We start from the raw sequence: 14,232 nt of genomic DNA, 5'->3' as shown, positions 1-14,232 counted from the left end.
CATTTGAAATCAGGGAAATACAAATCAAAACCACAATGAGGTACCACCTCTACACAAGTCAGAATGGCTAAAATAAACAAAACAGGAAGCAACATATGTTGTTGAGGATGCAGAGAAACCCTCCTACACTGCTGGTGGGATTGTAAGCTGTTACAGCCCTATGGAAAACAGTATGGAAACTTGTCAAAAAGTTGAAAATAGAGCTACCCTATGACACAGCAATTGCACTACTGGGTATTTACCACGAAGGTAGAGATGTAGTGATCCAAAGGGGCACCTGCATCCCAATGTTTATAGCAGCAATGTCCACAATAGCCAAACTATGGAAAAAGCCCAGATGTCCATTGGCAGATGAATGGATAAAGAAGACGTGGTGTGTGTGTGTGTGTGCGCGCGCGCATGTGTGTGTGTGTATAATTGTTATCACTCAGCCATCAAAAAGCATGAAATCTTGCCATTTGTGATTATATGGCTGGAAGTAGAGTGCATTATGCTAAGTGAAGTAAGTCAATTGGAGAAAGACAATCATCATATGATCTCACTGATATGTTGGAATTTAAGAAACAAGGCAGAGGATCTCAGAGGAAAAGAGGAAAAAGGAAACAAGATGAAATTAGGGAGATAAACCATAAGAGACTCATAATCTTAGGAAACAAACTGAGAGTTGTTGGAGGGGATGGGGTAAGTGGATGGGGTAACTGGGTGATGGATACTGGGGTGGGTATGTGTTGTAATGGGCATTGCATATTATATAAGACTGATGAATCAAAGAACTGTACCCCTGAAACAAATAATACATTATATGTTAATTAATTGAATTTGAAGTAAAACAAAACAAACAAAACAAAACTTATGGGACCTAAGCCTATGTTCTCATCTAGGATTTTGATAGATTCCTGCCTCACGTTGAGATCTTTCATCCATTTTGAGTTTATCTTTGTGTAAGGTGTAAGAGAATGGTGGATTTTCATTCTTCTATTCATAGCTGTCAAATTTTCCTGGAACCATTTATTGAAGAAATTGTCTTTTTTCCACTAGATATTTTTTCCTGCTTTGTCAAAGATTATTTGACCTCTCTATTCTGTTTCATTGATCTATGTATCTGTTTTTGTGCCAATATCATGCCATTTTGTGATCACAGCTTTGTAATATAGCTTGAAATCAGTCAATGTGATGCCCCCAGCTTTGTTTTTCTTTTTCAACATTTCCTTGGTGATTCAGGGTCTTTTCTCATTCCATACAAATTTTAGGTTTGTTTGTTCCAGCACTTTGAAAAATGTCATTGGTATTTTAATTGGGATGGTGTTGAAAGTATAGATTGCTCTTGGCAGCATAGAAATTTTAACAATATTTATTCTTCCAATCCATGAGCATGGAATGTTTTTCCATCTTTTTGTGTCTTTTTCAATTTCTTTCATTACTGTTCTGTAGTTCCTCAAGTACAGTTCCTTTACCTCTTTGGTTAGATTTATTCCAAGGTATCTTATGGGTTTTGGTGCTATTGTAAATGGAATTTATTCTCTCTCTCTCTTTCTACAGTTATATTGTTAGTGTGTAGGAAACCAACTGATTTCTGTGCATTATTTAGTATCCTGTCATATTACTGAATTGATGTTTGAGTTCTACTAATTTGAGGCTGCAATCTTTTGGGTTTTACACATAAAGTCTCATGTCATCTGTGAAAAGAGAGATTTTTGACTTCTTCACTGCCAATTTGAATACCTTTTATTTCTTTTTGTTTTCTGATTGCTGTTTCTAGGACTTCTAAAACTATGATGAACAATAGTGGCAAGTTTGGTCATCCTTTTCCTGTTCCTGACCTTAAGGGAAAAGGTCTCAACTTTTTCCCATTGAGAATGATATTTACTCTGGGTTTTTCATAGATGGATTTTATGAAATTAAGGAATGTTCCCTTTATCCCTATACTTTGAAGATTTTTAATCAGGAAAGGATTCCGTAGTTTGTCACATGCTTTTTCGGCATCAACTGAGAGGTCTATGTGGTTCTTCTATCTCCTCTTATTAATGTGTTCTATCACATTGATTGATTTGTGAATATTGAACCACCCTTGCATCTCAGGGATAAATCCCAGCTGGTTATGGTGGATAATCCTTTTAATGTACAGTTGGATCCTATTAGCTAGGATCTTGTTGAGAATTTTAGCATCCATATTCATCAGGGATATTGGTCTGAAATTCTCCTTTTTGATAGGGTCTTTGCCTGGTTTTGGGATCACGGTAAATCTGGCCTCACAGAACGAGTTTGGAAGTTTTCCTTCTGTTTCTCCTTTTTGAAACTGCTTCAGGAAAATAGAAATAAGTTCTTTCCTGAATGTTTGGTAGAATTCTCTAGGGATTCCATGAAGTCCTGGACTCTTGTTTTTCCGGAGGTTTTTGATCACTGCTTCAATGTTGTTACTGGTTATTGGTCTATTCAACTTGTCAATTTCTTCCTGATTCAGTCTTGGTACTTTATAGGTTTCCAGGAAGGCATCAATTTCTTCCAGGTTGATTAATTTATGGGCATATAGTTGTTGATAATAATTTCTGATGACTGTTTTCATTTCCTTGGTGTTAGGCATGATCTCTACCATTTTATTCATAATTTTATTAATCTGGGTCCTTTCTTTTGTCTTGTGAATAAGTCATGCCAGTGGTTTATCAATCTTATTAATTCTTTTTTTATTTTTAAAATATTTTATTTATTTATTTGTCAGACAGAGATTACAAGTAGGCAGAGAGAAGGAGGGGTAAGCAGGCTCCCCGCTGAGCAGAATGCTGTATACGGGGCTCCATCCCAGGACCCTGGGATCATGACCGGAGCCAAAGGTAGAGGCTTCAACCCACTGAGCCACCCAGGTGCACCTATCTTTTTAATTCTTTCAAAGAACCAGCTTCTATTTTTTTGGTCTGCTCTACTGTAGTTCTGCTTTCGAATTCATTGATCTCTGCTCTAATCTTAATTATTTCTCTTCTCATGTGTGGCTCAGACTTTATTTGTTGCTCTTTTTCCAGTTATTTATGGTGTAAATTTAATTTATGTAATGGAAATTTTTCTATTTTTTTGAGTGAGACTTGGATGACTTTGTATTTCCCCCTTAGGACAGCTTTTGCCATATCCCATGGGTTTTGGACTGATGTGTTTTCATTCTCATTTGTTTCCATGAATTGTTTAAGTTCTTTAATTTCCTGGTTGATCCAAACATTGTTAAGCAGGATGGTCTTTAACATCCAAGTGTTTGCATTTCTTTCAAACTTCTTGTGATTGAGTTCCAGTTTCAAAGCAATGTGGTCTCAGTATATGCAGCGGGATAATCTGTCTTTTGATATTAGTTAAGACATGATTTGTTACCCAGTATGTGGTCTACTCTGGAGAAAGTTCCAAGTGCACTCAAGAAGAATGAGTATTCTGTTGTTTTAGGGTGGAATGTTCAGTATATATCTATGAGGTCCATCTGGTCCAGTGTGTCATTTATTTTTTTAATTTAATTTAATTTAATTTTTTCAGTGTTCCAAGATTCATTTTTCATGCACCCCACCTAGTACTCCATGAAATACATGCCATACTTAGTATCTAAATCTCTTGTTTCTTTTTTTCTTTTTTTAAATACTTTATTTATTTATTTGACAGAGGGAGAGATCACAAGATCACAAGTAGGCAGAGAGGCAGGCAGAGAGAGAGGGGGAAGCAGGCTCCCCACTGAGCAGAGTCCGATGTGGGGCTTGATCCCAGGACCCTGAGATCATGACCTGAGCCGAAGGCAGAGGCGTAACCCACTGAGCCACCCGGTGCCCCTAAAGCTCTTGTTTCTTTGTTGATTTTCTGCTTAGATGATCTGTCTATTGCTGAGAGTGGAGAGTTGAGGTCTCCTACTATTGGTTTATTCTTATTAATATGTCTCTATTTTGGTTAACAGTTGACTTATGTAGTTGGCTGCTCCCATGTTGCAGACATAGATATTTACAATTGTTAGATCTTTTTGGTGGATAGACAGTTGAATAATAATAACAGTGTCCTCTGTATCTCTGACTAGTCTTTAGCTTAAAATTGAGTTAGCCTGATATGAGAATTGCTACCCCAGCTTTCTTTTGTAGTCCGTTGGGATGAATGATGGTGCTCCATTGCTTTGCTTTCATTCTGGATATAACTTTTAGTTCAAAATGGGTCTCTTACAGGCAGCATATGGATGAGTATTGTCTTTTTATCCTGTCTGCTACCCTGTGCTATGTTATGGGAGCAGTTAGGCCATTCGTGTTGAGAGTGATTATTGAAAAATAAGATTTTAGTGTCGTTATGTTGACTGTGAGGTCTTTGTTTCTATAGATTGTGTCTATTACTTTCTGTTCTATATCACTCGTGGGGATCTTTCTCCTTTTATAGAACCTCCCTTAATATTTCTTGTAGTGCTGACTTAGTAGTCACATATTCTTTCAGTCTCTGCCTGTCCTGGAAGCTCTTTATCTCTCTATCTGTTCTGGATGACAGCCTTGGTGGATATAGTGTTCTTGGCTCCATGTTCTTCTCACTTAGTGCCCTGAATATGTCTTGCCAGCCCTTTCCAGCTTGCCAAGTCTCTGTGGACAGATCTGATGTTATTCAGATGTTCCTCTCTCTGTATGTAAGGAATCTCTTTCCTGTAACTGCTCTTAAGTTGTTCTTCTTGGTTCTATGATTCACATGTTTTACTATTTCATGCCAGGGCATTTGTCTGTTCTCCTTGATCTTGGGAGGGGTCTGCTGTGTCTCTAAGATAGGAATGTTTGTTTCATTCCCTGATTAGGGAGGTCATCAGTTAAAATTTGCTCAAATATACCATCTAGTCCTCTCTCTCTCTTCACCCCTTCAGGGTTCCCAATAATTCTAACATTGGAACATTTCATGGTGTCATTTATTTCTCTAAGTCTGTCTTAATGGAGCCTAAGCTGTTTGTCCCAGGCCTCCTCCTTTTCCTCATTTTCTATCATTTTGTTTCTTGATCATTAATTTGTTCTTCTGCCTCCTTTACCCAGCTGTTAGAGTATCTAGATTATATTGTATCTCATTGATAGTGTTTTTAAGTTCTGCCAGTTCAGCCTTCATTTCTGCCCTTAGAAAATCTATGTTGCCATTAATAGTTCTCTCCAACCTAGCTATTGTCTGCATAACTGTTACCCTGAAGGTATATTTCCAATGTCTTGCTTATATTCATATCCATTAGTTCTGTGGCAGCAGTCACAGTCTCTGAATTTTTCCTGTGTTGGGGGTTCCTCCTCTTAATCATTCTGTTGAGGGGTGGTTGAAAGAATGTACAGAGTCTCAATTAGTGATCAAAACCCAAGCAAGATGCACCTTTTTTAGAGGGACCTTAGGGTTGCTGCCCTCTTGTTTTTCCAGCTTTTCTTCTGGGGGAAGGATCTGCAGCACTGTTACTCGGGCAACCCTTTTTGAGCAGAGTTTCCTTGTCCTCTGTGGGGGAAGGATGGGCTTAATGAAAACCATTTTGGGGGGACTTTTGTTCTGGAGGCTTTCTTCATCTCTTTCAAGAGTTAGAGCAGAAGTGATTGTTTCAAAACTTCTGCCTCAGAACAGAGAGATCACAGAGCTCTAGTGAGCTCCCCAGGCCACATTGTCTCCATTTTTTTCTGTGCTGCTATAATCTGCAGAGCCCTGAGTTGTGCACCCCACAGAAGCACTCCCAGCCCTCACTTTCAGGTCAAGGCTTGTCTCTTCACTTTGTGCTTTTAAAACCGCCAGCCACTACCTCCCCCACCCCATTCACACGCATGCCTCCATAGCTCCAGGTTTTGGTCTAGGGAGCTGCCCTCAAGACCTTTCCCCACCACTACTGGTCTATGAATCTTTTCCCAGTCCACTGCATGGGTGTATTTTGCACGCTAGCAATAAAGGATCTCAGAGGCTCCCTCCCCCTTCCATTTATCTTCTGATATCTTTAGAATCATGGCTCCCCATTTCATACCTTAAAACCAACCACCAGAGATATTCTGTTTGTGGGAATCCAGATATATCCTCTTACATCTCAGGCTAATTTTGTAGGTTTTGAGTGGTCTTTTAGATGTCCAACTCAGTTTAGGGAACCTGTTGAAATAGGGCCCCCTATTCCTCTGCCATCTTTCATTCTGACTTAGGTTACTTTCATTTATGCCATTCTTATTGCCTTGATGAGGTAAGACATTGCAAGACCTTGTTTCAGCACCTGTCATGAGTTGTGCTTGTGTAGAGTTGTGTAGACTGCCTTGTGGTCTTTTCCATAATAGGGCTTCAATAATTCTCCTCTTCTGTCATCATTATAAGAATTTGAAAGTAATGTTGGAAGGTGAGTTGTTTGGGTTTTCTGGTTTTATTATTATTATTTTTAATATTTTGTTTGTTTGAGAGAGAGTGTGTGAGTAGAGGAGGAGCAGAGGGAGAGGGACAAGCAGATTCCACACTGAACACAAAGCCCAACACGAGGCTTAATTCCTTGAGATCATGACCTTGAGCCAACATCAAGAGTCATACATTTAATCAACTGAACAACCCAGGAACCCCTGTTTTGTTTTGTTTTTTTTTTTTTTTTTCCTGTTTTAACAGTAAGTTCTTGACAATATATCATCACGTATTTCTTTTCTTTCACTTTCAAGTGTACCTGTTATACCTATGTGAATCCAGTCTGTGGAAGGATTTTCTGATTTGTGAATGCAGCTCTGAAGGTTGAATTTACTGTTTCTCGCTTTGTAGCATGAAGACATGATAGGACAAGTACTTCATATCTACACATTACGATTGTGAATAATTTTTGTGTGCACTGAGAATTTTCTTTCTGTATGGTCAAATAATTTTAGTAGTAATTCTAATATACATTCTAATTTCTTTCATATTTTGAATATAATTACACCTATTATTAAACAAAAAAATCCAAACATCACCTGCTTTGCCTTCTCCTTGCTCATGACATACTATACTTAAGAATTCTGAAGAGACATAATGTAAGGAGTAAATGAGTTTTTAGCCCTAGGGTTTTGGTGATTTTTTTTTTTTCTTTTAAAGATTTTTTTTTTTTTTATAAACATATATTTTTATCCCCAGGGGTACAGGTCTGTGAATCACCAGGTTTACACACTTCACAGCACTCACCAAATCACATACCCTCCCCAATGTCCATAATCCCACCCCCTTCTCCCAAACCCCCTCCCCCCGGCAACCCTCAGTTTGTTTCGTGAGATTAAGAGTCACTTATGGTTTTGGTGATTTTTAAAAATTCTTACTGAGATGACTAAAAATGGCTTCCTTTTCCTCATATTGAATATAATTATCACAGTTTTAATAGTTCATGTAAGGATTAATTTAAAGCTGTGCCATCAGATTTTTCTCTTTAAATAACCTATGTTCTTCTTCAACATTGTGTGATGGCTTCAGTTTTTAAGTGTTTTGTAGTTAGTCACTATTACTTTTCAAAGAAGGAGAATAGCTAATTTACCCATTTGCTATTTTAGAACTTCAGGCTGCAGCTTCCTCAAATTTCTGAGTCTATGAAGAAGGTTGGGTATGGAAAAAAACACAGACATGTCTGGGGGTTCAAAGAGGAATTTTTTTTTTATTATTTCCACAGTCCTTCTAAAATGTCCAGAATCCTAACCAGATTTTAAGTCAATTTGAGTTGACAAAAAAGTTATTTATTGATATATCATCAAAAATGGTTGATAAACCTGGGATCCTCAATTTTAGAAAGAAATCCAGGGGGAAAAAAGTAGCCAACTCAAAATATATAAGCTCTTGAGCATTTGTTGAAGATAGGTAGAATGCCTTGGGAGGTCAAGGGTCATGGGAATCAACTGTCTAAAATAATTCTTTTTTTTCATTTTAATTTTTTCCAAGTTCTTATTTAAATCCAGTTAGCATACAGTATGATATTGGTTTCAGTTGTAGGAGTTAGTGATTCAACACTTTCATACAACACCCAGTGCACTCACAACAAGTGCATTCCTTAATCCCCATCACCTATTTAACCCATCCCCCACACACCTACCCTCTGGTTACCATCAGTTTGTTCTCTGTAATTAACAGTCTGTTTCTTGGTTTGTCTCTCTTTCTCTTTCTCTCTCTCTCTCTTTAAGATTTTATTTACTTATCTGACAGAGAGATCACAATTAGGCAGAGAGACAGAGAGAGAGGGGGAAGCAGGCTCATTGCTGAGCAGAGAGCCTAATGTGGGGCTCTAACACAGGACCCTGAGACCATGACCTGAGACAAAAGCAGAGGCTTAACTTACTGAGCCACCCAAGCACCCCATGCCTCTCTCTTTTTTTCCCCCTCTGATCTTTTTTTTGTTTCTTAAATTCCACATATGAGTGAAATCATATGGTGTTTGTCTTTCTCTGACTGACTTACTTTGTTTAGCATACTTTTCTAGCTCCATCCATGTCATTGTAAATGGTAAGCTTCCATTTTTTCTATGGTTGAATAATATTTAATTGTATTTATGTGTACTGCTTCTTCTTTATTCATCCACTGGTCGATGGACACTTGGGGAAAAATAATACTGGGTGTAAAAATGCAGAGTAGACGTATGCTACTTTCTTTTCTATTTTGAAAGAGTTTTCTGAAAATGTAATTTGTTGTCACAAATTCACACATTTAAATATAAAAAAATAAAATAAAACAGCTCTGATTTAGAGCTTGAAAGTGGGAAGGCAAGACTAGAAATAAAATGAAAGAACAAAATACTCCAGACAGCAAAACAGGTGTAAAAGAGAGAAAAGAGTATTTTTATGGTAGTTAAGATAAAACCTAGTCTCCTAAATAGAAAAAGGAAAGCTGCTTCTGTACATAGGTCCCCTCTAGCTTTGCTCTAGGTTTAAACTAATCATTTTCATGCCTGGGTGGATGAGTATGTATATCAAGACACATATGTGCACATTCATTGTTTAAGTCAAAAAGTCAGTTTTACTTTCTGAATCTCCAATCCATCTCCAATGAGGACATCAGGTATTTATGTATTCAGAGAAAGGAGAGGTGATTGGAGTTGAGTATTATTAAAAGTAGAGCTAAACTAAACCTAGAGGGATTTCAAATTTTACATCACCACCATCTTAATAGCATCTGGAAATGTAACACTATGAGATAAATGAATTCATCTGTTTGTACAAACAATGAATTAGGCAATCCTACAGGCTTGGGAGATAGCATCAAGCTAGTGGCAGCTGCATCCAGGCAAAATAATATTAGAAATGTATACATGTGCATTTTATGCATAAATGTATGTATGTATGTGCATATATTGACTTATTAGGCATTTGATTATTACCTAGTATGAAAATATGGAAAAATTACCTAGCATGAAACTATGAAAAATTTAAACTATAATATAGCAAAGCACTTTTTCTTCCTCAAAGCATCTAAGATTGTTTTGGGGTGCTGTGTTATTTACTGTATGTTAGAAATATATGTAGAACACATAGTACTGGACTGGATGATGTTCCCCCAAAATATATGTCCACATCCTTATCCCCCAAACCTATGAATATTATTTTATTTGGAAACAGTCTTTGAAGATATAATTAAATTAATGATCTTGAGGAGATAATCCTGGGTTATTTGGGTGGGCCCTAAATTTAATGACAAGTGTCCTTAAACAGGTACACAGAGCAGAGACACACACAGAGACACAGAGGAGAAAATGATGTGAAGATGTAGGTAAATACTGGAGTGCTGAGTCTACAAACCAAGGAGCACCCACATCCACCAGAAGGTGGAAGAGACAAGAAACAGATTCTCCCCTAGAACCTTGGAAAGGATCATGGCAATGATATAATTTTGGACTTCTGGACTCTAGAACCATGAAATAATACATTTGTCTTGTTTTCAGCCACCCAATTAATGGTACTTTCTTGCAGCAACCCTAGGAAACCAATACCCCACATCAAACCCAGAATATATGTATTTATTTATTTTTAACTGCACTAATCTAAAAGTAAGTATATAATATTCATAATAAGAATATGTCAAAAATTGTATGCATAGCACATAATAACAAGTTTCAGAGACAGAAAAATATCATTGTAAAAGATATTTACATAAAGTAGTTGATGACTAGAGAATAAGTAATAAGGAGAGCCATATAAGTAACTGGTACAGATAATCAAGCATTCCAGGGATTCAAGTGCACTAAAGATTAGTAAGAAGAGTTATCAGTGGAAATTTTATGAAACAGATGGAATTAAAATTTGGGCCCTAAGAAAAGCTGGGATTTGGTAAATTAGACAGGCTTATTGAAGGATATTACAGGCAGAAAGAATGTTGTGGGAAAAGGTGTCACTGAGAATGTTTTAGAAATACATTACCCAATTAAATAATATTATAAAATACTGTTAATTACTTGGGTATAATATGGTTGATGTAATTACCCATGGGAGTATCATTTGTGGGTGATGCATGTTTAATTACTTATGGGTGAAGTTTCTCAATGCAAATTACTTTCAAAGGTAAAAAAAAAATGAGAGAGAAAGAGACACAGGGAGTTGGAAGGGGTAGAGAAAGAGCGTGTAAATACCTGCAATTATGTGACAGTATGTGTAAAATGTTAACAATATTAAACTGGAGGGGGGAGAAATGTATGATACAGTATGAGTCCTAAAATTGATCATACATGTTGTTCAATAAATCCTATTTCTATGAAATAATCATAAACTAAGAACAAAAAGCACTGACAACCAAGTGTATTCATTATATTGTATATGGTGATAAAGGAATTCAAAGACTGTTGAGCAGCATTTGTGTACTGAACTAGACAGCCACACTAATCCCATCTCATGACATAAACAAATCATATAATGAGCCAAACCAGTAGGTTTCTGCCCATGAGGATGTTGCCAACATTGTATTTTTATAGAACACAAGTTCTGAGCCTTTGTTCCCTGGGACATGGCCAGTGTTCTGTGGCCATGAAAGCACAAAATTACTTTACTAAACCTAGCTTTACTAAAAACAAGATAGCTTGGAGAAGTCAAGAAACAAAAAAGTTCTTAGATTATCTATTATCCAGAATTTTCTACACATTGAACCAATTTCAAAGTGTCTTCAAACTTTGGAAACTTAGTATACTTAAACAATGCATGGACATTGGGAGTTGGAGAGGAGAAGTGAGTTGGGGGAAATTGGAGGGGGAGATGAACCATGGAAGACTGTGGACTCTGAGAAACAAACTGAGGGTTTTGGAGGGGAGGGGGGAAGGGGTTGGGTGAGCTTGGTGGTGGGGTATTAAGGAGGGCACATATTGCATGGAGCACTCGGTGTGGCGCATAAACAATAAATCTTGGAACACTGAAAAAATAAAATTAAATTAAAAATAATAATAATTTTGGATTTGTACTTAGGTGTACCGAGATTTCAAAATAAGGTAGCTATGCGTGCTTCACAATATTTCAATGAATATTTTTTTATTACATGTCCAATAGGCTTTTGTCTAACCCTTATACTCAGCTGCTTTTTATTATTAATGATGACTTATACCAGAAACCAACAGATGTTTTACAACAATTAGCAAGTGTTAATGTATGAATAGTCCTTAAATGGCAACAGCTACAAGTAAGGTAAATAAAATACTAAGTTGGGTTTGGCATTAACACAATACAAAGGAAAATCCCCCTTATGTGCATGTTTTCATGAAACTTAAATTCAATTGTACACCAAAGGCAAAACATTTAATGATTAAAAACTATTTTTGGTAAAATATGACTCTTAAATGTAAGCCAGATGCTTAATCTGGTGACTTAAATAAAGAAACAACGGGCGCCTGGGTGGCTCAGTTGGTTAAGTGTCTGGTTGGGCTCAGGTCATGATTCCAGTGTCCTGGGATCAGGCTGAGTGGGGAGTCTGCTTTTCCCTCTCCCTCTGCCCCTCCTGCTCTTTGTGCACTTTCTCTCTCTCTCAAATAAATAAAATCTTTTTAAAAAAGAGAAACAGATAGTTACTGGATACACAAAATTTCATACTCAACTTTATAGACAGTTTAAAGGATTTTCAAGGGTAATTTTGACAGTATTTGCATTTTACTCATGGAATGACTTTAAAACTTAAACCTGAGCAAAATCAGACTTCTACATCTAACACAAACTGCTTGCCTGTTTAAGAAAAGAAATCCTTGTTCTGGCGTGTGCCCAAAGTTATAATATTCTTATCTGTAGGATGGGAATATTAATAATACCTATCTGTGATGATTAATTTTGTATCAATTTGGGAGACTCACAGTGCTCAGCTATTTGGTCAAACATTATTCTGAATGTTTATGTGAAGATGTTTTTGGGTGAAATTAACATTTAAGTCACTGGACTTTGAGTAAAGCAGTTTACCCTGCATAATGTGGGTTGGCCTCATTCCATCACTTGGAGGCCTTAATAGACAAAGGCTGAGCTCCTTCAAGCAGGAAAGAACTCTTCTACCCAACTGCCCTTGAAACTGCAACTCTTCCCTGGCTCTCCAATCTGCCAGCCTACCCCCTATTAAATTTTATATTCATTAGAATTCTACAGTCATGTGAGCCAATTCCTTAGAATCTCTCTCTCTCTCAATAGCTAGGTAGATAGATATATATTTTATATATAAAATAAAATATATACATAAATATATATGTGATACATATATTGTTATTTATACCTATATATATATAGTATATACTATATATACTATATATAGTAAATAGTATATATATGTATGTATGTATGTATATGTAGATAGATGATAGATGATGATCGACAGCTAGATAGATAGGAGGGGGAGAGAGAGAGAGGGAGAGACTGAAACATATACATTCTGCTGGTTCTGTTTCTTTGGAGAACCTTAATACAGTATCCAACAGAGATATAATGAAGATTAAAGAAGACAATGTATTTAATCTTCAGAGTACCTTAAATGTGGAACAGTGTTAGGTAAATGATTGCTATTGTCTACCAAGTGTCTAACTTGCCTCTATACACTTGACCCCAGGGGATATACTTCTTTTGGGCCGGATCTATTCTGGCCTGGGTTTCACAGTTGAAACCCAGGTACTTCCTAGAAACCTTCCTTCCTTCACTCCCTTTCAGTTCCTAACATGTTGTTAGAAATAAAAAATGACCTTTAGCTCTACAATGATTTACCAGGCACTCAGCACTGTTAAAGCTCAATATTAGTATCTAATTTTCCTGATAACTGACCTGTTTGAAGACATTCATTGAGCCACCTTCTGAATTAAGTTGGACTTCCAAGTTGTTTATGAGTTGATCCATATCTGGAAAAAAGACAAGGGACACACAATGTTAGAATAAGATTAATCCACCATATGCATACAGTATGCCATTTACCCTTGGTTATACCTGTTTGCATTCAATGAACATCACTTTTTCAACACTTACTAGATATTGAGAAGTCAGTGTTTGGACAACATTCTAATTTGTATATTCTACTCATCAAGATGGCCCTGGCTTGTCCCCAACAATATTAGCTGCCCCCCACTACAATTCCTATATACATGAGAATCTGCTTCTTCCAACCACTCCAACCAGCCCTACCTACAAGATCCTCTGTGGATATTTACCCTAATGAGCTTCTAAACACATTAGCACTAAATCTCTCTAAGGAAGTATTTCCTGTCTATCTCTCTTAAATACACAAGCTAGATGGGGTTAATATGAACAGTCCTCTATTTCCCTGTTCATTTGTCTTTCTATAAAAAGGGAGACTTGGTGGCCTCATTATGCTGCCCTACATAAACCATCATAACCATTCCTACCAGAAGCACCAACCAGCACTTATTTAACCAGATTTCCTTTGATCTATCTACAGTTTAATCTCACTAAAGAGGAAAATATAGGGCAAGGAAGATTAATCCACAGATTGCTTATAATTTAGTTGGTCAAATTTTGGATTATTCTAAGTGTCTCCAAATCAACTACAGTTAGTTTCTTCATTTAAGACCTGATTGTGTTTCAAAAGGTAGTCTATAAATCAGTTAATTGTTTTTGATGTCAAATATATTCACCCATAAAATATTCATTTTATAGGTCACTTCATAATAACCATTTAATATCTAATGAAGTTAAAATACAACAAACACACAATGAGCAAAAATACAAAATTATAATATAGTTGCACAAAAAAGCAAAAAATAAACCTCAAAATAATTCCTTTATTTTTTGAATGTCAGGAATTGAGGAAACCAGTCCTAATTTGATGGCAATAACATACAAAGAATATCCTATTAAGATGATGAGTTACGGG

General features: G+C 36.6%; 1 protein-coding gene across 1 annotated transcript in view; it reads right to left on the bottom strand.

The window, feature by feature from the left end:
- KLF8 (KLF transcription factor 8) overlaps positions 1–13,241 on the bottom strand; it is an 84,905-nt gene extending 71,664 nt beyond the window's left edge. Inside the window, exon 1 of the mRNA XM_059158415.1 lies at positions 13,170–13,241. Within this exon, the coding sequence (XP_059014398.1) occupies positions 13,170–13,241 (72 nt within the window). The remainder of the gene's footprint in view (positions 1–13,169) is intronic.
- Between the last annotated feature and the right edge of the window lie 991 nt (positions 13,242–14,232).

The sequence above is a fragment of the Mustela lutreola genome, chromosome X, assembly GCF_030435805.1.
Source record: "Mustela lutreola isolate mMusLut2 chromosome X, mMusLut2.pri, whole genome shotgun sequence".
In the NCBI taxonomy this organism is placed as follows: Eukaryota; Metazoa; Chordata; class Mammalia; order Carnivora; family Mustelidae; genus Mustela; species Mustela lutreola.
Note: the sequence above shows the minus strand (reverse complement) of the source record. Positions and strands in the feature narration are given on the sequence as shown.